The sequence below is a fragment of the Monodelphis domestica genome, chromosome 4, assembly GCF_027887165.1.
Source record: "Monodelphis domestica isolate mMonDom1 chromosome 4, mMonDom1.pri, whole genome shotgun sequence".
In the NCBI taxonomy this organism is placed as follows: domain Eukaryota; kingdom Metazoa; phylum Chordata; class Mammalia; order Didelphimorphia; family Didelphidae; genus Monodelphis; species Monodelphis domestica.
Window position 1 is genome coordinate 425706622 of NC_077230.1, and position 25473 is coordinate 425732094.

General features: G+C 37.6%; 1 protein-coding gene across 1 annotated transcript in view; it reads right to left on the reverse strand.

The window, feature by feature from the left end:
- The window catches only part of LOC103092368 (uncharacterized), a 1666349-nt gene that overhangs the window by 1412482 nt on the left and 228394 nt on the right, over nt 1-25473 (reverse strand). The window contains exons 20-21 of the mRNA XM_056825346.1: nt 25130-25405; nt 24508-24759 (exon numbers count right to left, since the gene is read on the reverse strand). Coding sequence (XP_056681324.1) covers nt 24508-24759; nt 25130-25405 — 528 coding nt within the window. The remainder of the gene's footprint in view (nt 1-24507; nt 24760-25129; nt 25406-25473) is intronic.

Genomic DNA, 25473 nt, shown 5'->3' on the forward strand with positions numbered 1-25473 from the left:
TGTTTTTCAGTCTTTGCAAGGTGTAGAACAAGCTGTCATCAGATCTACTCAAAGCAATGTACAAATGTTATTCTGTAAATTACAAACTGTCATATGACAAAGGACACATCCAGTGTATGCCATGCATGTACGCAGTCATACCAATTTACCTGGACCTATTTTTAAAGGAAATGATATCATAGATCAAGCTTTGATTGCTCAATGTTATCTAACTGATATGCAATTAGCTGAGGAATCCATCATAGATTTCACCAAAATAGTACTGCTTTAGGCCAAATGTTGCAACTCACTAAAGATCAAGCCAGGAGTATTGTTAAAAAGTGTCCTAATTGTGTTCCAAACCATCACCCAATGTATTTTGTTGTGAATCCCAGAGGCTTAAGTAGTACAGATATACGGCAAATGGATGTGACTCACAAACCGTCCTTTGGACGACTTAAATATATCCATGTCACTGTGGATACTTATTCAGGGTTTTTATGGGCTTACTTTTCAGATGCCTGGTCCCCCCAGAACATTTAAAACAGATAATGGACCTGCTTATACTTCCAAACAACTTTTTCTTTTTTGTAAAACTTGGGATATTCAACACCTCACAGGTATCCCATACATTCCACAAGGACAAGCTATTGTGGAGCATAGTAATCAAATACTAAAAATGTTTCTTTTAAAACAAAAAGGGGGAGACAGCACCCCACATCAACGATCGGCAATAACTGTATATACTATAAATAATTTGATCTTTACTTCCAATAATATATCCAGAGCTGAAAATGTTTTCTCTGCATTTTCTTATGAACGAAATTGAGGTACCACTACTCCTGTATTCCCTGCTACAGAAGAAAAATTTGTCATATGGAAAGATGATGATCAATCCTGGCAAGGACCTCACCCAGTGGTCCTGCAAGGCCAAGGCTTTGTTTGTGGCTCCACAGGTAAAGACAGTGTATGGCTCCCTTCCTGCTGAGTTCAAGAGACTGACTGACCATAAAGAGAAGGACGAGAAGAGGACTCTGGAAGCCTCACAAGGAGACTCGTCTACGTCTCAATAAGATACTGACTCTTCTACTTCTATTCCAGAATTTAAGTACAGCTCCTGGAATAAAGAGATGGGTTTTTTGGGAACAACCACCTTGGGTAGAGTATGTCGGCATGGGACACACTTTACCGTAAGTCATCTTATATACAAAAACTAATTCTGATATTCCTGGCATTTACCATTTTGAGAGACAAGCTAAGGACAATAATCAGGCCAATAATTGTTTGTGTCTTTCAATTGGACTCGACTAGTTGAGGCACACCCAGTGTGCCTCACACGAGACCATCCTGAATGCCTGCCCCTCAGATCTCTGCAGGCGCATTATTATGGTCATCCTGACCTGTCAGACTCTTTCTGGATAGGATCTTATCGTGTAGACAAAGGGGTAAAATATAAAGGGTACAGCCAACTGCAATATTTAGTTTGGCTAGGGGAATCTTGTGATGGTACTTGGGGACAAGAAATACCTATTTGTCCTTCTGTGATGGAATATGAACAAAGAGACACTGTTAATATGTTTCCTCCCTTGCTATTGTGTAGATCTAAAAGGGCACCATGTATTCATTGGAAAAATATGATTTGGGTATCTTGGCATAACGACACAAGGTGTATTGGAAAGAAACTGGATTCTTATAAATTTCATCATAGTTTTATAGGAGGATACAGCTTGCCTTTGTGGGTGATGCCCCCAGAGCTAATTGGTTACGTTCTGCTAATTTCATACAGATTTTGATTGATTATGGAAAGACAGCCCTGGCATTGGATAAAGTAAATATGTATCACTATGTTAATGTTTCTAATAATGGAAAAGTCCAAAAACCAGTAAATACAAGTGTTACATTAGACATTCAGACTTGCCTAACAGGGGGATATGCTTTTATACCTACAGTAAATAATCATCCTGAAGCTTTGAACATTACTGAAATAACAAGCAATAGAGTTAGATATTTGAATATTGGAATGTAACCTGTAGCAACTGTAGGGTCAGTTACTGTGTAGGATCACAGGTGGATGGGCCTGTCTTAATCATTAAGTGACCACGCATGGCCCTTTTTGCCACTGAACATAAAGATTCATGGTATGGTAGCCCAGGGGATCAAATTCTTTATGTATTACAACAAAAAATAAGACCACAACATAAACGATGTATTACTTGTATTGCATTAGGCATAGTAGCATTAGTTTCTTCATTGGCTTCTACTATAATAGATTCTGTATCTTTAGCACAATCAGTATCTAACTTACATTCTCTTGAGAATGACGCCAATCATTTGAAAGCATTGGCTACAAATGTAACCTCAGCATTAGAAAGAGAAAAAGAAATTGATACAAGTTTTTACAAAAGTATTATGATGTTACAGAAAAATATGACTGATCTAACAAATGAAGTAGAATGTGTCATTGAAAACACACATGAAATGTGATTATAGATATACTGCATTTTGCTTACTATATAAGAGTAAATAATGACACAAAAACATTGGAAAAAAATTAAATTACAATTACAGGAATTATGGGACCATGAAAACATCACCAAATATATTAACAATCTCAGTATATTAATTCAGAATATTGATTCATTCTTTCAGGAGGATCTCTAACCACAGCATATCGCAGATTCTGTGTATAATTGGATTGAAACATAAAAAGGATTGTTTTCCTCCTTATTTCATGATATGACTCTTCTTGTAGTTGGTGCACTTGTGATTTTGTTTATCTGCTTATGCTTGCCTTATTTGCTAAAAGCTTTAATTACTAGTTTTCCTGAATTGCAAAAAAACTATTAATGGGATCCTGTACCAAAAGGAATTTGATGTCTTAAAAATAAATGGGGAATTGCAGTGAACCTTCCAGGAACCCATGAGAAAAAATTCCTCTTCCCAGGTGTTTGACACAAACTATTCCTGCTGAGTACACCAAAACATAGAAATCTCAGTTCAAGGCTGCATAAACAATTCCAAGATCTCCTGAGAACGGGTTAACTCCCCTGTTCACATTCTGGGGAGGATTGGGGAGAATAGATTGTTTCTCTTGAGGAGAACTTTAAATCTTGCGTGCTGCATACAATAAATGTTCATTATCCCTGCTTTGATAATTTTGCAGTCTTTCTTTCTTGAAACTTTTTAGCAGTCCCCTATTGCAACTCCTTAGAAGTCCCAGGCAGTTTTCTAATACGCAGTTCCCTCAATTGATCTTCAGAGACTCCAGACCCCTCACCAATCTGGCTGAACATTCCCCAGTTCCCTGTTTCCACTTGTTAATTGTGTCATCTAGAACCAAATACAATAATCCAAGTGCCATCTGATTGTACAGAAGGATAGCTATCTCCTTATTCTTCGAAGTGGACATGCTTCTCTTAAGACTGCATTGGTGGTTGGGGTAGTTGTGTAGCTCAGTGGATTGAGAGCCAGGCCTAGAGATCAGAAGTTCTGGGATCAAATCTGACCTCAAATAATTCAAAGATATATGACCTTGGGCCACTCATTTAACCTCCATTGCACAGCATGGATTCTAATGCTAATAGGGAAGGATTAAAAAAAGTATACATTATGTTTTTAAAACTACCCTGTTACCTTCCCACTGATAAAAAGTTTGTGGATCTCTCAATCATCCCCAACATCTCTTTATGCAATCCAACATGGCATTAATAGTCTGTATCCAATTTCTCTTTTTTTTTTTTAGTTTTTAGTTTTTAAACATTACTTTATTTGGTCATTTTCATACATTATTCATTGGAATCAGAGATCATTTTCTTTTCCTCACCTCCCCTTCCACCAACCCTCCCCAAGTCAACGTGTGATTCCACTGGGTATCACATGTGCCCTTGCTCCGAACCCTATTCCTTGCTGTTGGTATTTGCATGAGGGTGCTCATTAAGCATTTCTCCTCAATCATATCCCCTCAACAACTGTAGTCAAGCAGTTGCCTTTCCTCCGTGTTTTTACTCCCACACTTTGTCTTCTGCCTAAGGATACCTTTTTTTCTCATAGATCCCTGCAGATTGTTCAGGGACATTGCATTACCATTAATGGAGAAATCCATTACATTCAATTGTGCCACAGTGTCTCAGTCTCTGTGTACAATGTTCTCCTGGCTCTGCTCCTATCACTCTGCATCACTTCCTGGAGGTCGTTCCAGTCTCCATGGAATTCCTGCACTTTATTATTCCTTTTAGCACAATAGTATTCCATCACTAACATATATCACAATTTGTTTAGCCGTTCCCCAATTGAAGGGCATCCCCTCATTTTCCATTTTTTTTTTTGCCAGCACAAAGAGCACAGCTATGAATATTCTTGTACATGTCTTTTTCCTTATTTGGGGTACAAACCCAGAAGTGCTATAGCGGGATCAAAGGGCAGACAATCTTTTAGTGCCCTTTGGACATAGTTCCAAATTACCTTCCAGAATGGTTGGATCAGTTCACAGCCCCACCAGCAATGCATTAATGTCCCAAATTTTGCGACATCCCCTCCAGCATTCATTACTTTCCTTTGCTGTCATGTTGGCCAATCTGCTAGGTGTAAGGTGATACCTCAGAGTTGTTTTGATTTGCATCTCTCTGATTATAAGAGATTTAGAACAATTTTTCACGTGCTTATGAATAGTTTTGATTTCTTTAACTGAAAATTGCCGATTCATGTCCCTTTCCCATTTTTCAATTGGATAATGGCTTGACTTTTTCTACAATTGGTTTAGCTCTTTATAAATTTGAGTAACTAGACCTTCGTCAGAGCTTTATGTTATGAAGATTGTTTCCCAATTTGTTGCTTCTCTTCTAATTTTAGTTACATTGGTTTTGTTTGTACAAAATCTTTTTAATTTGATTTAGTCAAAAGTATTTGTTTTACATTTTGTGACTATTTATAAGTCTTGCTTGGTTTTAAAATCTTTCCCTTCTCAAAGATTTGACATGTATACCATTCTGTGTTCACCTAATTTACTAATAGTTTCCTTCTTTATATTCTAGTCATTCACCCATTCTGAATTTATCTTGGTGTAGGGTGTGATTTGTTGATCCAAACCTAATCTTACCCACACTCTCTTCTAATTTCCCCAGCAGTTTTTATTAAATAGCTGATTTTTGTCCCAAAAACAGGGGCCTATGTGTTTGTCATAGACTGTCTTGCTGAGGTCATTTACCACAAGTCTATTCCACTGATACTCCTTTCTGTCTCTTAGCCAGTACCAAATTGTTTTGATGACCACTGCTTTGTAATATACTTTGAGATCAGGGACGGCAAGGCCACTTTCCTATGTATTTTTTTTTCATTATTTCCCTGGATATCCTTGAACCTTTGTTCTTCCAAATGAACTTTGTTATGGTTTTCTCTAATTCGGTAAAAAAGAGTTTTTTGGAAGTTCCATGGGTATGACACTAAATAGATAGATAAGTTTGGATAGGATGATCATTTTTATTATGTTATCCCATCCCACCCATGAGGAATCAATGTTTTTCCAATTGTTTAGATCTAGTTTTAATGGTGTTGAGAGTGTTTCGTAGTTGTGTTCATATAGTTCCCGTGTTTGTCTCGGGAGATAGATTCCTAAGTATTTTATATTGTCTAGAGTGATTTTAAATGAAATTTCTCTTTCTAATTCTTGCTGTTGAGATGTGTTGAAAAGATATAGAAATGCTGATGACTTATGTGGGTTTATTTTGTATCCTGAAACTTTGGTAAAGTTGTTGATTATTTCCACTAGCTTTTTAGTTGATTCTCTAGGATACTTTAAATAGACCATCATATCATTTGCAAAGAGTTACAGCTTGGTATCCTCATTGCCAATTTTAATACCTTCAATTTCTCTTTCTTCTCTAATTGCTACTGCTAGTGTTTCTAGTACAATATTAAATAATAAAGGTGATAATGGGCATCCTTGTTGGACTCCTGATCTTATTGGGAAGGCTTCGAGTTTATCCCCATTACAGATGACGTTTGCTGAAGGTTTTAGATATATACAGTTTATTATTTTTATGAAAGGCCCTTCTATTCCTATACTTTCTGGTGTTTTCAATAGGAATGGGTGCTGAATTTTATCAAAGGCTTTTTTTTCTGCATCTTTTGAGATAATTATGTGATTGTGTTGGTTTGCTTGTTAATATGATCAATTATGTAGATGGTTTTCCTAATATTGAACCATCCTTGCATTCCTGGTATGAATTCTACCTGTAGTAGCTAACCCTTGTGATGACTTGCTGGAGTCTTTTTGCTAGTATCCTATTTAATATTTTTGCATCTATATTCATTAGGGAGATTGGCCTATAATTTTCTTTCTCTGTTTTTAACCTGCCTGGCTTTGGGATCAGTACCATGTTTGTGGTGTAAAAAGAACTTGGTAGAACCCCTTCTTGGCTTATTCTGTAAAATACTTTGTATAACATTGAGAATAGTTGTTCTTTGAATGTTTGATAGAATTCATTTGTGAATCCATCTGGACCTGGGGATTTTTTCTTACGCAGTTCTTTGATGGCTTTTTCAATTTCTTTTTCTGATATTCGGTTGTTTAGGTAATTTATTTCTTCTTCTTTTAGTCTAGGCAATTTATATTTTTCTAAGTATTCATCCATATCACCAAGATAGCCATATTTTTGCCATATAATTGGGCATAGTAGTTTTTCATGATTACCATAATTTCCTCTTCATTAGAGGTGAGGTCTGCATTTTCATCTTGGATACTGTCAATTTGTTTTTTTCTTTCCTTTTTTTAATTAGACTGATTAGTACTTTGTCTATTTTATTTGTTTTTTTTTCAATGTACCAGCTTCTAGTCTTATTTATTAAATCAATAGTTCTTTGGCTTTCAATTTTATTGATTTCTCCTTTGATTTTTAGGATCTCTAATTTAGTCTTCTTCTGAGGATTTTTAATTTGTTCACTTTCTAGTTTTTTAATTTGCATGTCCAATTCATTGACCTCTGTCCTTCTTAATTTGTTATATATAAACTCAAGGATATAAATTTCCCCCTGAGTACTGCTTTGGCTGCATCCCATAGGTTTTGAAAGGATGTCTCACCAATGTCTTTTTCTTCAATGAAGTTATTAATTGTTTCTATGATTTGTTCTTTAACTAGCTGGTTTTGGAGAATCATACTGTATAATTTCCAATTAATTTTTGGTTTACTTCTCCATGTACCCTTACTAATTTTTATTTTCATTGCATTATGGTCTAAGAAGTTTGCATTTATTATTTCTACCCTTTTGCATTTGTTTGCAATGTTTTTGTGCCCTAATACATAGTCAATTTTTGTGAATGTACCATGTGCTGCTGAAAATAAGATGTATTCCTTTTTGTCCCTATTTATTTTTCTCCACATGTCTACTAACTCTAATTTTTCTAAGATTTCATTCGCTTCTATCACCTCTTTCTTATTTATTTTTTGGTTTGATTTATCTAGTACAGATAGAGGAAGGTTCAGGTCTCCCACCAATATACTTTTTCTATCTATTTCATCCTTGAGCTCCTCTAGTTCCTCCTTTAGAAATTTGGATACTATGCCATTTGGTGCATACATGTTGAGTACAAATATTTCCTTGTTGTCTATACTGCCTTTTATCAGGATGTAATTACCTTCCCTATCTCTTTTAACTAGATTTATTTTTACTTTGGCTTTGTCAGATATCATGATTGTGACTCCTGCCTTCTTTTTTTTTTTTAAATATATTTTATTTGATCATTTCCAAGCATTATTCGTTAAAGACATAGATCATTTTCTTTTCCTCCCCCCCCACCCCCCATAGCCGACGCGTAAGTCCACTGGGCATTAGATGTTTTCTTGATTTGAACCCATTGCTTTGTTGATAGTATTTGCATTAGAGTGTTCATTTAGAGTCTATCCTCTGTCATGTCCCCTCAACCTCTGTATTCAGGCAGTTGCTTTTTCTCGGTGTTTCCACTCCCATAGTTTATCCTTTGCTTATGAATGGTGTTTTTTTCTCCTGGATCCCTGCAAGTTGTTCAGGGACATTACACCGCCACTAATGGAGAAGTCCATTACGTTCGATTATACCACAGTGTATTAGTCTCTGTGTACAATGTTCTCCTGGTTCTGCTCCTCTCGCTCTGCATCACTTCCTGGAGGTTGTTCCAGTCTCCATGGAACTTCTCCACTTTATTATTCCTTTTAGCACAATAGTACTCCATCACCAACATATACCACAATTTGTTCAGCCATTCCCCAATTGATGGGCATCCCCTCGTTTTCCAGTTTTGGGCCACCACAAAGAGCGCAGCTATGAATATTTTTGTACAAGTCTTTGTGTCCATTATCTCTTTGGGGTACAGACCCAGCAGTGCTATGGCTGGGTCAAAGGGTAGATATTCTTTTGTCGCCCTTTGGGCATAGTTCCAAATAGCCCTCCAGAATGGTTGGATCAATTCACAACTCCACCAGCAATGAATTAATGTCCCTACTTTGCCACATCCCCTCCAGCATTCATTACTTTCCTTTGCTGTTATGTTTGCCAATCTGCTAGGTGTGAGGTGATACCTCAGAGTTGTTTTGATTTGCATCTCTCTGATTATAAGAGATTTAGAACACTTCTTCATGTGCTTGTTGATAGTTTTGATTTCTTTATCTGAGAACTGCCTATCCATTTCCCTTGCCCATTTATCAATTGGAGAATGGCTTGATTTTTTGTACAATTGATTTAGCTCATTATAAATATGAGTAATTAAACCTTTGTCAGAGGTTTCTATGAAGATTTTTTCCCAATTTGTTGTTTCCCTTCTGATTTTAGTTATATTGGTTTTGTTTGTACAAAAGCTTTTTAGTTTGATGTAGTCAAAATTATTTATTTTACATTTTGTGATTCTTTCTATATCTTGCTTGGTTTTAAAGCCTTTCCCCTCCCAAAGGTCTGACATGTATACTATTCTGTGTTTACCCAATTTACTTATGGTTTCCTTCTTTATGTTTAAGTCACTCACCCATTTTGAATTTATCTTGGTGTAGGGTGTGAGGTGTTGATCTATTCCTAGTCTCTCCCACACTGTCTTCCAATTTTCCCAACAGTTTTTATCGAATAGTGGATTTTTGTCCCAAAAGCTGGGATCTTTGGGTTTATCGTATACTGTCTTGCTGAGGTCGCTTTCCCCCAGTCTATTCCACTGATCTTCCTTTCTGTTTCTTAGCCAGTACCAAATTGTTTTGATGACTGCTGCTTTGTAATATAGTTTTAGGTCAGGGACTACAAGGCCCCCATCATATGTGTTTTTTTTCATTATTTCCCTGGATATCCTTGATCTTTTGTTCTTCCAAATGAACTTTGTTATGGTTTTTTCTAAATCAGTGAAGAAGTATTTTGGTAGTTCAATGGGTATGGCACTAAATAGATAAATAAGTTTGGGTAGGATGGTCATTTTTATTATATTGGCTCGTCCTATCCATGAGCAGTTAATATTTTTCCATTTGTTCAAGTCTAGTTTTAGTTGTGTGGCAAGTGTTTTGTAGTTGTGTTCATATAGTTCCTGTGTTTGTCTTGGGAGATAGATTCCTAGGTATTTTATTTTGTCTAAGGTGATTTTGAATGGGATTTCTCTTTCTAGTTCTTGCTGCTGAGCTGTGTTGGAGATATATAGAAAAGCTGATGATTTATGTGGGTTTATTTTGTATCCTGCAACTTTGCTAAAGTTGTTGATTATTTCAATTAGCTTTTTGGTTGAATCTCTAGGATTCTTTAAGTAGACCATCATGTCATCCGCAAAGAGTGATAACTTAGTCTCCTCCTTGCCTATTTTGATGCCTTCAATTCCTTTATCTTCTCTAATTGCTACTGGTAGTGTTTCTAGTACAATGTCAATTAGTAGAGGTGATAATGGGCATCCTTGTTTCACTCCTGATCTTATTGGGAATGCATCTAGTTTATCCCCATTGCAGATGATATTAGCTGTTGGTTTTAGATATATATTGTTTATTATTTTTAGGAATGACCCTTCTATTCCTATGCTTTCTAGTGTTTTTAATAGGAATGGGTTTTGTATTTTATCAAAGGCTTTTTCTGCATCTATTGAGATAATCATGTGGTTCTTGCTAGTTTGCTTGTTGATGTGGTCAATTATGTGGATGGTTTTCCTAATGTTGAACCAGCCCTGCATCCCTGGTATGAATCCTACTTGATCATGGTGAATGATCCTTCTGATCACTTGCTGGAGTCTTTTTGCTAGTATCCTATTTAAAATTTTTGCATCTATATTCATTATTGAGATTGGCCTATAGTTTTCTTTCTCTGTTTTTGACCTGCCTGGTTTTGGACTCAGTACCATGTTTGTGTCGTAAAAGGAGTTTGGTAGAACTCCCTCTTTGCTTATTATGTCAAATAGTTTGTATAGTATTGGGATTAACTGTTCTCTGAATGTTTGATAGAATTCACAGGTGAATCCATCAGGCCCTGGGGATTTTTTCTTAGGAAGTTCTTTGATGGCTTGATGGATTTCAATTTCTGATATGGGATTATTTAAGAATTCTATTTCCTCTTCTGTTAGTCTAGGCAGTTTATATTTTTGTATATATTCATCCATTTCTCCTAAATTGGTGTATTTATTGCCATATAATTGGGCAAAGTAATTTCTAATGATTGCCTTAATTTCCTCCTCATTGGAGGTGCTGTCCCCCTTTTCATCTTTAATGCTGTGAATTTGCTTTTCTTCCTTCCTTTTTTTAATTAGATTGACCAGTACTTTGTCTATTTTGTTTGTTTTTTCAAAGTACCAGCTTCTTGTCTTATTTATTAAATCAATAGTTCTATCACTTTCGATTTTATTAATTTCTCCCTTAATTTTTAGGATTTCTAATTTGGTTTTCTGCTGGGGGTTTTTAATTTGATCGCTTTCGAGTTTTTTCAATTGCATTTCCAATTGATTGATCTCTGGTCTCCCTTGTTTGTTAATATAAGCTTTCAGGGATATGAATTTGCCTCTGATTACCGCTTTGGCTGCATCCCAAAAGGTTTGAAAGGATGTTTCGCCATTGTCATTTTCCTTGATGAAATTATTAATTGTTTCTATGATTTCTTCTTTAACTAAACAGTTTTGGAGTATCATATTGTTTAATTTCCAATTGGTTTTAGATTTGGTTTTCCATGTACCATTACTAATCATTATTTTTATTGCCTTGTGATCTGAGAAGGCTGCATTCATTATTTCTGCTTTTTTTGCATTTGTGTGCTATGTTTCTGTGACCTAATGTATGGTCAATTTTTGTGAATGTGCCATGTGGTGCTGAGAAGAAGGTGTATTCCTTTTTATCCCTATTTATTTTTCTCCATATGTCTATTAATTCTAATTTTTCTAAGATTTCATTCACTTCTTTTACCTCTTTCTTATTTATTTTTTGATTTGATTTATCTAAATTTGATAATGGTTGGTTTAAGTCTCCCACTAGTATGGTTTTATTGTCTATTTCTTCCTTCAATTTTCCTAGTTTCTCCATTAGAAATTTGGGTGCTATATTATTTGGTGCATACATGTTGATTAATGATATTTCCTCATCGTCTAGAGTCCCTTTTAACAAAATATAATTACCTTCCCTATCCCTTTTGATCAGGTCTATTTTTGCATTGGCTTTATCAGATATCATGATTACCACTCCTGCCTTCTTTCTATCAGTTGAGGCCCAGAAGGTCTTACTCCATCCTTTAATTCTGACCTTGTGGGTGTCAACCCGCCTCATGTGTGTTTCTTGAAGACAACATATGGTAGGGTTTTGGATTCTAATCCATTCTGCTATTTGTCTACTTTTTATGGGTGAGTTCATCCCATTCACGTTCAAAGTTATGATTGTCATTTGTGGACTCCCTGGCATTTTGATTGCCTTTCCTAATTCTAACCTTTTCTTCTTCGGCTCTACCTTTTAGTCCAGGGATTTACTTTGAATCAGTCCCCTTGTCCTCTCCCTTGATGTTTCCCTTTTTAGTCATTCCCTTTTTCTTCCCTCCCCCTCCCCCCTCTATTTCCCTCCCTTTTTATTCTCCCTCTCCCCCTCCCCCCTCTCTTTCCCTCCCTTTTTGTTCTCCCTTTCCCCCTCCCCCCCTCGGTTTTCCCTTCTCCTTACCCTTGTTGGGTAAGATAGAATTCAAGATCCCAATGGATCTGGATGTTTTTCCCTCTCAGATTTGATTTCCCTGAGATTGAGGTTTAAGAAAAAAAAAAACCCTCTCTTCCTCTCCTTCTTATAGGAGTTTTCTTCCCCTCCCCTTCCCATGTGAATCTTTGTGTGAGAACGATTATTCTATTTGGTCTTTCTTTACCCCCTATTTATACATTACATTTTCCCCACATATTAGTATACATAGATTGATATAAGTGTAGTCCTTATAGAAGAGAGTTTGAGTAAAAGAAGAAGATAACATTTTTCCCTTTTCCTTAATATTTACCTTTTCAGGTATTCCTTGCTCTTTGATTTTCGGTATCAAACTTTCCACAGAGCTCTGGTCTTTTCTTTGCAAAAAGTTGGAAGTCTTCTATTTTGTTGAATGCCCATACTTTCCCTTGGAAGTATATAGTCAGTTTTGCTGGGTAGCTGATTCTTGGTTGGAGACCCAGCTCTCTTGCCTTTCTGAAGATCATGTTCCATGCCTTACGATCATTCAGAGTAGAACTTGCAAGGTCTTGTGTGACCCTGATTGGCATTCCTTTATATCTAAATTGTCTTTTTCTGGCTTCCTGTAGGATTTTTTCTTTTGTTTGATAGCTTTGGAATTTGGCAATTACATTCCTGGGAGTTGTCTTTTGGGGGTTTAGTGTAGAAGGTGTTCTGTGAGCTCTGTCAGTGGCTGTATTGCCCCCTTGTTCTAGAATCTCTGGGCAATTTTCTTTGATTATATCTTGTATCACCATGTCCAGTTTGGTGTTTATTTCTGGCTTTTCTGGGAGTCCAATTATTCTTAAATTTTCTCTTCTCCCTCTATTTTCCAGATCTATCACCTTGTCGGTGAGATATTTTATGTTCTCTTCTAATTTCTTGGTGTTTTGGCTTTGCTTTATTAGTTCTTGCTTTAAAGCCTGGTTTTCTTTTACAGTTTGGTCAAACTGGTTTTGTAGATGCATGAATTTCTTTTGCATTATTTCCCACTTTTCCTCCCAGAGGGCTTCCATCTTTTTGGTCATTTCTGATTCAAATTCTTCATGGGTTTGTGCCTCCTTTTTTTTTTAATATATTTTATTTGATCATTTCCAAGCATTATTCGTTAAAGACATAGATCATTTTCTTTTCCTCCCCCCCACCCCCCATAGCCGACGCGTAAGTCCACTGGGCATTAGATGTTTTCTTGATTTGAACCCATTGCTTTGTTGATAATATTTGCATTAGAGTGTTCATTTAAAGTCTATCCTCTGTCATGTCCCCTCAACCTCTGTATTCAGGCAGTTGCTTTTTCTCGGTGTTTCCACTCCCATAGTTTATCCTTTGCTTATGAATGGTGTTTTTTTTCTCCTGGATCCCTGAAAGTTGTTAAGGGACATTACACCGCCACTAATGGAGAAGTCCATTACGTTCGATTATACCACAGTGTATTAGTCTCTGTGTACAATGTTCTCCTGGTTCTGCTCCTCTCGCTCTGCATCACTTCCTGGAGGTTGTTCCAGTCTCCATGGAACTTCTCCACTTTATTATTCCTTTTAGCACAATAGTATTCCATCACCAACATATACCACAGTTTGTTCAGCCATTCCCCAATTGATGGGCATCCCCTCGTTTTCCAGTTTTGGGCCACCACAAAGAGCGCAGCTATGAATATTTTTGTACAAGTCTTTGTGTCCATTATCTCTTTGGGGTACAGACCCAGCAGTGCTATGGCTGGGTCAAAGGGTAGATATTCTTTTGTCGCCCTTTGGGCATAGTTCCAAATTGCCCTCCAGAATGGTTGGATCAGTTCACAACTCCACCAGCAATGAATTAATGCCCCTACTTTGCCACATCCCCTCCAGCATTCATTACTTTCCTTTGCTGTTATGTTAGCCAATCTGCTAGGTGTGAGGTGATACCTCAGAGTTGTTTTGATTTGCATCTCTCTGATTATAAGAGATGTAGAACACTTCTTCATGTGCTTGTTAATAGTTTTGATTTCTTTATCTGAGAACTGCCTATCCATTTCCCTTGCCCATTTATCAATTGGAGAATGGCTTGATTTTTTGTACAATTGATTTAGCTCATTATAAATATGAGTAATTAAACCTTTGTCAGAGGTTTCTATGAAGATTTTTTCCCAATTTGTTGTTTCCCTTCTGATTTTAGTTATATTGGTTTTGTTTGTACAAAAGCTTTTTAGTTTGATGTAGTCAAAATTATTTATTTTACATTTTGTGATTCTTTCTATATCTTGCTTGGTTTTAAAGCCTTTCCCCTCCCAAAGGTCTGACATGTATACTATTCTGTGTTTACCCAATTTACTTATGGTTTCCTTCTTTATGTTTAAGTCACTCACCCATTTTGAATTTATCTTGGTGTAGGGTGTGAGGTGTTGATCTATTCCTAGTCTCTCCCACACTGTCTTCCAATTTTCCCAGCAGTTTTTATCGAATAGTGGATTTTTGTCCCAAAAGCTGGGATCTTTGGGTTTATCGTATACTGTCTTGCTGAGGTCGTTTTCCCCCAGTCTATTCCACTGATCTTCCTTTCTGTTTCTTAGCCAGTACCAAATTGTTTTGATGACTGCTGCTTTGTAATATAGTTTGAGGTCTGGGACTGCAAGGCCCCCATCATATGTGTTTTTTTTTCATTATTTCCCTGGATATCCTTGATCTTTTGTTCTTCCAAATGAACTTTGTTATGGTTTTTTCTAAATCAGTGAAGAAGTATTTTGGTAGTTCAATGGGTATGGCACTAAATAGATAAATAAGTTTGGGTAGGATGGTCATTTTTATTATATTGGCTCGTCGTATCCATGAGCAGTTAATATTTTTCCAATTGTTCAAGTCTAGTTTTAGTTGTGTGGCAAGTGTTTTGTAGTTGTGTTCATATAGTTCCTGTGTTTGTCTTGGGAGATAGATTCCTAGGTATTTTATTTTGTCTAAGGTGATTTTGAATGGGATTTCTCTTTCTAGTTCTTGCTGCTGAGCTGTGTTGGAGATATATAGAAAAGCTGATGATTTATGTGGGTTTATTTTGTATCCTGCAACTTTGCTAAAGTTGTTGATTATTTCAATTAGCTTTTTGGTTGAATCTCTAGGATTCTTTAAGTAGACCATCATGTCATCCGCAAAGAGTGATAACTTAGTCTCCTCCTTGCCTATTTTGATGCCTTCAATTCCTTTATCTTCTCTAATTGCTACTGCTAGTGTTTCTAGTACAATGTCAAATAGTAGAGGTGATAATGGGCATCCTTGTTTCACTCCTGATCTTATTGGGAATGCATCTAGTTTATCCCCATTGCAGATGATATTAGCTGTTGGTTTTAGATATATACTGTTTATTATTTTTAGCAATGACCCTTCTATTCCTATGCTTTCTAGTGTTTTTAATAGGAATGGGTGTTGTATTTTATCAAAGGCTTTTTCTGCATCTATTGAGATAATCATGTGGTTCTTGCTAGTTTGCTTGTTGATGTGGTCAATTATGTGGATGGTTTTCCTAATGTTGAACCAGCCCTGCATCCCTGGTATGAATCCTACTTGATCATGGTGAATGATCCTTCTGATCACTTGCTGGAGTCTTTTTGCTAGTATCCTATTTAAGATTTTTGCATCTATATTCATTAGGGAGATTGGCCTATAGTTTTCTTTCTCTGTTTTTGACCTGCCTGGTTTTGGAATCAGTACCATGTTTGTGTCATAAAAGGAGTTTGGTAGAACTCCCTCTTTGCTTATTATGTCAAATAGTTTGTATAGTATTGGGATTAACTGTTCTCTGAATGTTTGATAGAATTCACAGGTGAATCCATCAGGCCCTGGGGACTTTTTCTTAGGAAGTTCTTTGATGGCTTGTTGGATTTCAATTTCTGATATGGGATTATTTAGGAATTCTATTTCCTCTTCTGTTAGTCTAGGCAGTTTGTATTTTTGTATATATTCATCGATTTCTCCTAAATTGGTGTATTTATTGCCATATAATTGGGCAAAGTAATTTCTAATGATTGCCTTAATTTCCTCCTCATTGGAGGTGCTGTACCCCTTTTCATTTTTACTATGGCTTTGTCAGATATCATGATTGTGACTCCTGCCTTCTTTTTATCAGTAGATACCCAATAGATTTGGATCCATCCTCTAACTTGCACCCTATGCCTATCTACCTTCCTCGTGTGTGATTTCTACTCCTGGTCCTGTCTTTTCTTCTTTCACTATTTCCTTCTACACTAATGTTTATTTATAATCAGTCCACATAGTTACCACCCTTATTTTACTTCCCTTTCTACCCCCCTTCCCTTTTTATCCCCCCCTTATTTTCCCCTGTAATCTTTTTTAAATTCCCCCCCACCCTCTCCCTCCCTTGTATTTCTTTCCCTCACCACCAGTCCATTTTTTACTCTTCTATTTCCATATAGGGCGCAAATTAATTCTCTGCCTCAATGAATTGGATTATTCTTCCCTCTTTAGGTCAGTTTCAAAGCACATAAGCGATGAGTAATTCCTATCTCCACCCTCTTTACCCTTCCAGTGTATCGATGTTCTCTCCCCTCCTGCCATGAGCTTCTTTGTGACATATAAATTTACCCCCATTTGTTTCTTTCCTTGTTTCTTTTAGTATTAACCTCTTTTTTTAGGTCTGGTTGTATACACACACACACACACACGTATATGTATTTATGCATGCATATATCTATATACCTATTGTGTCTTGTCCTTTCATCCTATACAGTTTGTCACAGTTCCCTCTAAGTGTAATTCTACTAACTGCCCAGGTGATAGCAACAGTTTTTAAGAGTTACCAATGACCTCTCTTTCTTATAGGGATACATATAATTTTAACTTATTGAGTCTCTTAAACATGTTTTTCTTCTTTTTTTGTTTTTCTTTTCCCCCTCTTTTTTAATTACCTTTTGATGATTCTCTTGAGTTCTATGCTTGGACATAAAATTTTCTGTTCAGGTCTGATCTTTTCTTTACAAATGCTTGGAATTCCTCTATTGTGTTGAATGACCATACTTTCCGCTGTTAGAATATAGTCAGTTTTGATGGGTATTTGATTCTTGGTTGTAGACCTAGTTCAAGAGTTCCTTGCTTTCCAGAATATCATATTCCATGCCTTTCAGTCCTTCAGTGTGGATGTAGCCAGATCTTGTGTTATCCTCACTGTGTTTCCATTGTATCTGAATGGCGTCATCTTGGCAGCTTGTAATATCTTTTCTTTGGTCTGATAGTTTTTAAATTTGGCTATAACATTCCTGGGTGTTATCAGTTGGGGATTAAATAAAGGAGGTGATCTATGGATTCTTTCAATCTCCACTTTCCCCTCTTGTTCTAGGATATTGTGACAGTTTTCCTGAATAATTTCCTGTAGTATTATGTCCAGGCTTTTTCTTTTGTCATGGTCTTCTGGTAGACCAATGATTCTTAAATTATCTCTTCTCAAACGATTTTCTAAATTGTCTGTTTTGTGAATGAGAGGCTTCATATTTTCCTCAATTTTTTCATTCTTTTTGTTTAGTTTTATAGTGTCCTGTTGCCTTGTGAGGTCACTTAATTCCAGTTGTTGTATTCTGATTCTTAAAGACTGAATTTCACCCCTGGATTTTTGGTCCTCCTTTTCCTTCTGATCTGATTTTCTTTGAAGGTCTTCTTTCATCCTCTTTACCTTGTCTTTCTTCTCCTTTGTCCCATCTTTCATCTTCTTTGCCTCATCTTTCATCTCCTTTGCCTCATTTTCCAGCTGGTTGATTTTGGCTTTCAAGACACTATTTTCTCATTTTAGTTCAAGTGCCTCTGTTTCCAGATGACTTATCTTAATTTTTAAGTTATTTTCCCAGTTGTCTTCAGCTTCTTTTGATTTTGTTTTGAATTCTTCCACAGCCTGTATCCAATTCACTGGGATTTCTGATTTATCGTTTGCTGATCTCTCCCCCTCTGTTCCATTTGCTGAGTAGAAGCTGTCTATTGTAGTTTCTTTCTTCTTTATCTGTTGTTTGCTGAAATTCACCCCTTCTTTACTCCCCATATTTGTCTGTGCTCTTACTCCTCATTTTTTTTTGGTTTTGGGGGCTTCTGTCAGTCTCCCCTCTTGGAGCTTTAATAGGAGATCTCTCAGTGTAGCCTCTGGTGGGGTTTGAGCTTCCCTGACCTCTGGTGGCTTTTGATTGCATTAAAGTCCAGCAGTCAATGAGGATGGATATGGAGCTTGGGTTTCCCTGAACTCTGGAGTCTTTTGATGAGATTAAGTTCAGCTTAGTTGGGCTGGGTGTGCTCTGAGTCCAAAACTTCCTGGAAGGCTGGAGCAAATATGGAGGATCTCCACCACTCTGACAAGGCTGCCAGGTCTATGCTCCTTCTCTAGCTCCTTCCCCGACACCTGTGTTGGACACTCTGAACTTGGCACAGCTCTGCTTGCAAGTTATGCCTTTCAGACCAGCACCTTTGACCACCCAGAAGTTCCCGCTGCCATTGGAATCTCAGCACTCTGGGTGGGTGGGGGGATGGGTCCTGGGACCTTCCTTCAGTCTTCCCCTTAACCCTGAGTATTCTCAGATTCTGGCTTTATGGGGGGAGGGGGGGCGTACCTTTTGAATTAAGTCCAGCAGGATGGTTCCTTGGCTCAGACTTGTTGTTAAGATTGATTTTCAATCCCCTGGGAGCATTCAGTTTGTGATCCATTAGGAAGGGTATTCAGAGGTCTGAACTTCTGCTCCTTCGAGGCCTCCATATTACATCCCCAAACTTTTTCTTGAGGATAACCTTGTGTGCTACATAAAATAAATGTTAATTATCCCTGCTTTGATAATGTTGCAGTCTTTCTTTCTTACAAATCTTTAGCAGCCCCCTATTGTGACTCAGTAGAAGTCCCAGGCATTTTTCTAATATGTAGTTCCCTCAATTGATCTTCAGAGACTCCAGACTCCTCACCAATCTGGCTGAACATTCCCCAGTTCACTGTTGCCACTTGTAAATAGTCATCTAGAACCAAATACAATAATCCAAGTGCCATCTGATAGTACAGAAGGGCAGCTTTCTCCTTATTCTTGGAAATGGACATGCTTCTCTTAAGACTGCATTGGTGGTTGAGGTAGTTGTGTAGCTCAGTGCATTAAGAGCCTGGCCTAGAGATCAGAGGTTTTGGGATGAAATCTGACCTCAAAAAATTCAAAGATATATAACCCTAGGCCACTCATTTAACCTCCATTGCACAGTATGGATTCTAAGGCTAAAAGGGAAGGGTTAAAAAAAGTATGCATTATGCTTTTTCAACTACCCTGTTACCTTTCCCACTTATAATAAGTTTGTGGATCTCTCAATAATCCCCAACATCTCTTTATGCAATCCAAATTGGCATTAATAGTCTGTCTCCAATTTCCCCTTTTTTAAATCAACCATACCCCATTACTTCAACTCTTTTCTATGGCATAGGTACCAGTCACTGTCCCATCGAGGCCGATGCTTTTTTGTGTTTTGGACTTTTTCTACTCAAGGATAGGACCTGATATCAGTCCCCAATGACATTCATCTTATCACATTATGTCTACTGTGCCAGCATCCTAAACTACTTCTCCATCCTACCTGTTTCAACAATCCCTATCCTGCCAACTTTCTCATTATTTCTTTTTTTCTTTCCAGTTTCAAAATTATGCCTTCTGCTTGTCTGTAGAATTAGTAGAACATTAATGGTCATGATTTACAAAACTCTTTACAGATATTATTTCATTTGATCCAAGTCACTCATAGAAACATTGAACAGAATGAGTTCAAGAAAAGAAACTTCAGAAGATTTATCTGAACTGATACAGAATGAAGTGAGTAGAACCAAGAGATAATATATACAATACCAACATTGTTCTGAAGGCAAACAACTTGGAAACCCATGGGACCTCTCATCACTGCACTGACCAACCAGGACTGCAGAAGACCCATGATGAAATAAGTTACTCACTTTCTACAAAAAGCTATAGACTTCCTATGAAATCAGCTGCCTCTCTTCAGAAATGGGATGGACTGAGGGTGTAAGTTGCAACACATATTTTTTGAGCTCTGAAATTAGTTTTCCTTGATTGTCCATGCGGCATCATACATGTATTTTAATCTTGAAACAATTATTAATATGTAAATATTGCAACTTATGTGCTCAGGTACCGGATTCATAGGCTTATTAGTCTTGATCATTGCATTTAATAGGTACTGTATTAATTCTGACTACTCTCCAAATCTACAGTCCAAAAATAAGAAGAATTCCCAGGTAAGCTGCCATAGGGTCCTAGTTCACACCTTGTCTGACCAGATTCCATACCAGGTCACATGTTTGAATAAACCCCTCCTATTTGATCTTGTGGTAGTCAGTTGAACCAATGTTAAGTCTTGTGCCTTGTAAAATGATCATTAGCTACCTCCATTCCCCATTCCTTGATCCTCCAATAAAAGATTGAGGACATATATAGTTCACTCTCTCTTTCTCTCTACCACCATCAGAGGAGCACACAGGCTGGATCCCAAGCTCTTGAAGCCTTGTCTCTGAGTCTCTCTTCCTTTGTTCTATTTCCTCTTTCTCTATATCCCCTTCACCCATTTTCTCTCAGTTTCTAACTCTCCTTCTCAGGTGTCCAGCTAGGAATATATTAATTTGTGGCTACAGGCAGGCACAACTCATCCCTGTCCCGAAGATTTTAGTTTTCATTACTGGTAGAAGGTAGAAGGGGGACAGAAAATAGATTTTAGTTAATTGGAAAAAAATAAATTAAGAAAAAGCTCTTTTCAAACACGGGTGTCAAATACATAGCCTGCAACATTCTCAGGTGCTGCATGAACCAGGGGAAAAGGTAATTGGAAAATAGTTAACAAAAGAAAATGACACAGAGATAATTATATGATCATTTAAAATGTGTGCTTTCATCATCCTCATATACAGATTGAGGCCAATAAAAAATCATTCCACCTCTGAAGTATATCCTGTTGGTGTCTGACTTCCCCAAGGTCACTTCCCCACTTCACAATTCTATCTCTCCCCCCTGCTCTCCATTCAGAACATTCCTAGATGCAGGGACAGGAAGTTGGGATACCCCTAAGGTTTGTAACAATAAAACTACATGAAATAAAAGGAAACTAAGGCCAGAGATGATCTCTCTATGGTCCTGCTGTACATTAATGTGATTATGGGAATGGAGGGTCTGTCATCTGTACATAGGAAAGTCAGACCAGTGAATTAATTGGGCAGCAGGAATTCTAGAGTGGATCCAGCTACTGAATGCTAAAGCCAATAGATCAGAACCAGGCTTCACAAGAGACATGCTTCCATGTGGCATTTAATGCCACAAAGAGGAAAATATATGTCCAATGGTGAATCTCTTTGTGTGAAAGGAGACAAAGTTTATATCTTCCTTTCCATCTCCAGAATTTCCCTACCAAGGGGAATCAAGGCCAGCCCCATGGAATGACCATAGCTTATACTCCAACCAAAACTAGAAATATTCCGTGGTTCCACAGCACCAAGGGAAAGGGATTGAAGGAAAGAGTATTGGGCAGTCATTGAACCTGCGGTCCTAGAATTTGGGAGATGAAGAAGGTTGTATATCACTAGGACAGAAGAGAATAATACAATATCAATAACAAGGATGATGAAGACAACTCACATGCTTTTTATACCTACCATATAAAAAGGACCTTTACTCATAGAATGCTATTATATACAGAGAAAATGTAATTCATTTTTCCAGATAAAGAAACTGAGGCCTCAAAAGGAGGAGTCATTTACTACACAGAGAGTAGACAGAAAAGAAAGGATTCTATCCAAGTTTTATGATTCTGAGCTCAGGTCTCTTTCTACCACAATGCACTGTGCCTTGGGACCAGGGGGGGATAGTGTCACTCTTGTCTATTTCTGTCATGCCAGGATCATCTGTGAAAACTTGGCTACTCTCAGTAATGTAATAATCTGGGACAATCCTGAAAGATTTATGACAGGGAATATTATCCACTTCCAGAGAAAAACTATTGGAGTTTCCTTTCATATTAGTATATTTGTGGTTTTATTGTGGAATTTAGTTACGTATAAATGTGCTATTACTACAATGTCCCAAATGGAGTGTTTTGTACAACAATAAAAATACAAAAGAAAAATTAAGGAAAAAAGAATTAGTAGAACATTAATGGTCATGATTTACGAAGCTCTTTACAGATATTATTCCATTTGATCCCAAGTCACTCATAGAAACACTGAACAGAATGAGTTCAAAAACAGAAACTTCAGATTTCTCTGAATTAATGCAGAATGAAGTGAGCAGAACCAAGATGGTGATTTATACAATAACTACAGTGTTCCGAAGTCAAAGAACTTTGAAAAACTTGGGACCTCTGATCAATGCAGTGGCTAACATGGACTGCAGAAGACCCATGATAATAAATTACTCACTTCCTACAAAAACCTACAGACTTCCTATGAAATCAGCTGCCTCACTTCAGAAATGGGATGCAGTCAGGGTGTATGTTGCAACAGATATTTTTTGAGCATCAGAATTTGTTTTCCTTGATTGTCCATGTGGCATCATAGGTGTATTTTAATCTTGAAACAATTATTAATATATCAATAGTGCAACCTATATTCTTATATCCTGATTCATGGGCAAGTAGTTCTTGATCATTGTATTTAATAGGTACTGGATTAATTCTGACCACTCTCCAAATCTACAGTCCAAAAGTCAGAGGAATTCCTGGGTAGGCTGCCACAGGGTCCTAGTTCCCACCTTGTCAGACCAGATTCCATACCAGGTCACATGTTTGAATAAACTCCTCCTCCTTGATCTAATGGTTGTCAGTTGAGCCAATGTTAACTCTTATGCCATGTTACATGATCATTAGCTACCTCCCATTCCCCATTCCTTGATCCTCCAATAAAAGATTGAGGAAATATGTAGTTTACTCTTTCTCTCTCTCTACTAGAATCAGAGGAGCACACATTAAGGCTTTTTAAGCCCTGTCTCTGAGTCTTTCTTCTTTTATTATATTCCCTCTTTCTCTATATCCCCTTCACCCATTTTCCCTCAGTTCCTAACTCTCTTTCTCAGGTGTCCACCTAGGAATAGATTAATTCATGGCTACAGGCAGGCACAACTCATACCTGTCCCAAAGATTTTAGTTTTCATTAGTGGTAGAAGGTAGAAGGGGGACAGAAAATAGATTTTAGTTAATTGGAAAAAAAATAAATTAAGAAAAAGCTCTTTTCAACCACAGGTGTCAAATACATAGCCTGCAACATTCCCAGGTGCTGCATGAACCAGGGGAAAAGGTAATTGGAACATAGTTAACAAAAGAAAATGACAAACAGATAATTATATGATAATTTAAAATGTGAGCTTTAGGCATCCTCATGTACAGATTGAGGCGAATAAAAAATCGTCCCTCCTCTAAAGTATATGCTGTTGGTGTCCAAATCTTTCTCTCCCCGCTGCTCTCCATTCAGAACATCCCCATAGTCTAGGAGAGGAAGTTGGGATACCCCTAAGGTTTGTAACAATAAAATTGCATGAAATAAAAGGAAACTAAGGCCAGAGATGATCTCTCTATGAACCTGCTGCCCATTAGTGTGATTATGAGACTGAAGGTTTTGTTATTGATACATAGGAAAGTCAGACCAGTGAATTAATTGGGCATCAGGAATTCTACTCTGGACCCAGTTACTGGAGGCTAAAGCCAATCATCCCTTTACATGGATAAGAATCAGGTTTCATAGCAGCCATACTTTCATGTGACTTTTTATGCCACAAAGAGGAAAAATATAGGTGCAATGGTGAATCTCTGTGTGTGAAAGGAGACAAAGTTTACATCCTCCTTTCCATCTCCAGAATATCCCTGCCAAACAGGATCAAGGCTAGCCCTGTTGCATGACCAGAGCTTATACTCCAACCAAGAATTAAAAACATTCTGTGGGTCCATAGCACCAAGGGAAAGGGATGGAAGGAAAAATTATGGAGCAGTCATTGAACCTGCAGTCCTAGAAGTTGGGAGAAAAAGAAGGTTGTATGCTACTAGGACAGAAGAGAATAATACAATATCAATAACAAGGATGATGATGACAATTCACATGTTTTTGTGCCTAACATGTAAAAAGTACTTTCCCCACATAAAATCCTATTATATACAGAGCAAATATTATTCACTTTTCCAGATGAAGAAGCTGAGGATGTGAAAGGAGGAGACACACTTACCACACAGATAATATACAGAGGAGGAATGATTAAATCCAAGTTTCATGATTCTGAGTAGAAGGTTCCTTCTACCACAATGCATTGTGCCATGGGACCACGGAGGCAGAATGTCACTTATGTCTATTTCTCTCCATGTCTATTTCTGCCAGGGAAAGAGAGAGCCCAACACAAAGTTGGGGACCCAATCAAGCTACTCACCATAGATCATAAGAGTCTTGTTTGCAGTGCGCGTCAAGCCAGTAAATGAGTTAGTTGCAATACAGGTATAGTTTCCGATATGATTCAGGGATGTAATAATAGAAAATGAGGCTGAGTTGCTGACAGATTGTCCATTCTGTAACCAAGTGAATTGTGCTGGTGGGTTAGAATCAGCAACACAGCTCAAGGTAACATTTATCCCAGTTGCGAACTGATCGCTTATATGGTCAATTGTGGCAATATCTGGGCCATCTGAGGGAAAAAGAAGGATTCCATATTTAGATTATGGCAGAAAAGAAGGGCATCTCCTAGTCTGTAACCCATCACCAGGGACCACTGTGATGCTCCTTTGAGCTGGGAAATTCACAGCTCCTCCTCTACTTTTATAGTTTGGATCTGAACTTGGAAGATCTTAGGGCTTTCTCCAGTTCAGCACCCTGGATGGCCACCCTCCACCAGAACACATGACAAGGCCAATCTGGGCTCCCTAAAGATGAAGGGGTTTGGGAACCTCAGAGCCTAGCTCTTTAGTTCTCAGAGAAGGGACTGAATTAGTCCGGCCTCTGGGAACACATCACCAGGCTATAAGCATGCACCATATAGGAAGAAGCAATATACTTACAGGCAACATCCAGTGTGAATGGATCACTCCTATTGCTATAAAATGGATTCCGGATTTCACACTCATATGGCCCTTTGTTATCTCTTCTTGTGAGCCTGCTGAGAGTGAGTGTCCTCTTATCTGGCGACAGCTGTATCCTGCTACCAGCTGGGGCAACTCCGTTTATGAACCACTGGTAAGCGTGAATTTGACCTGTAGCCTGGCATGTCAATGAGAAGTCCTTGGTCTCCACTGCAGTAATGTTGGAGGTGACAATGGATGGTTTGGACACTGGCGCTGTGCAGAGAATAGACAGAAAATGACTGTGTTGGTTCTTTTTCTTACCTTATAACCAAATAAGTGGT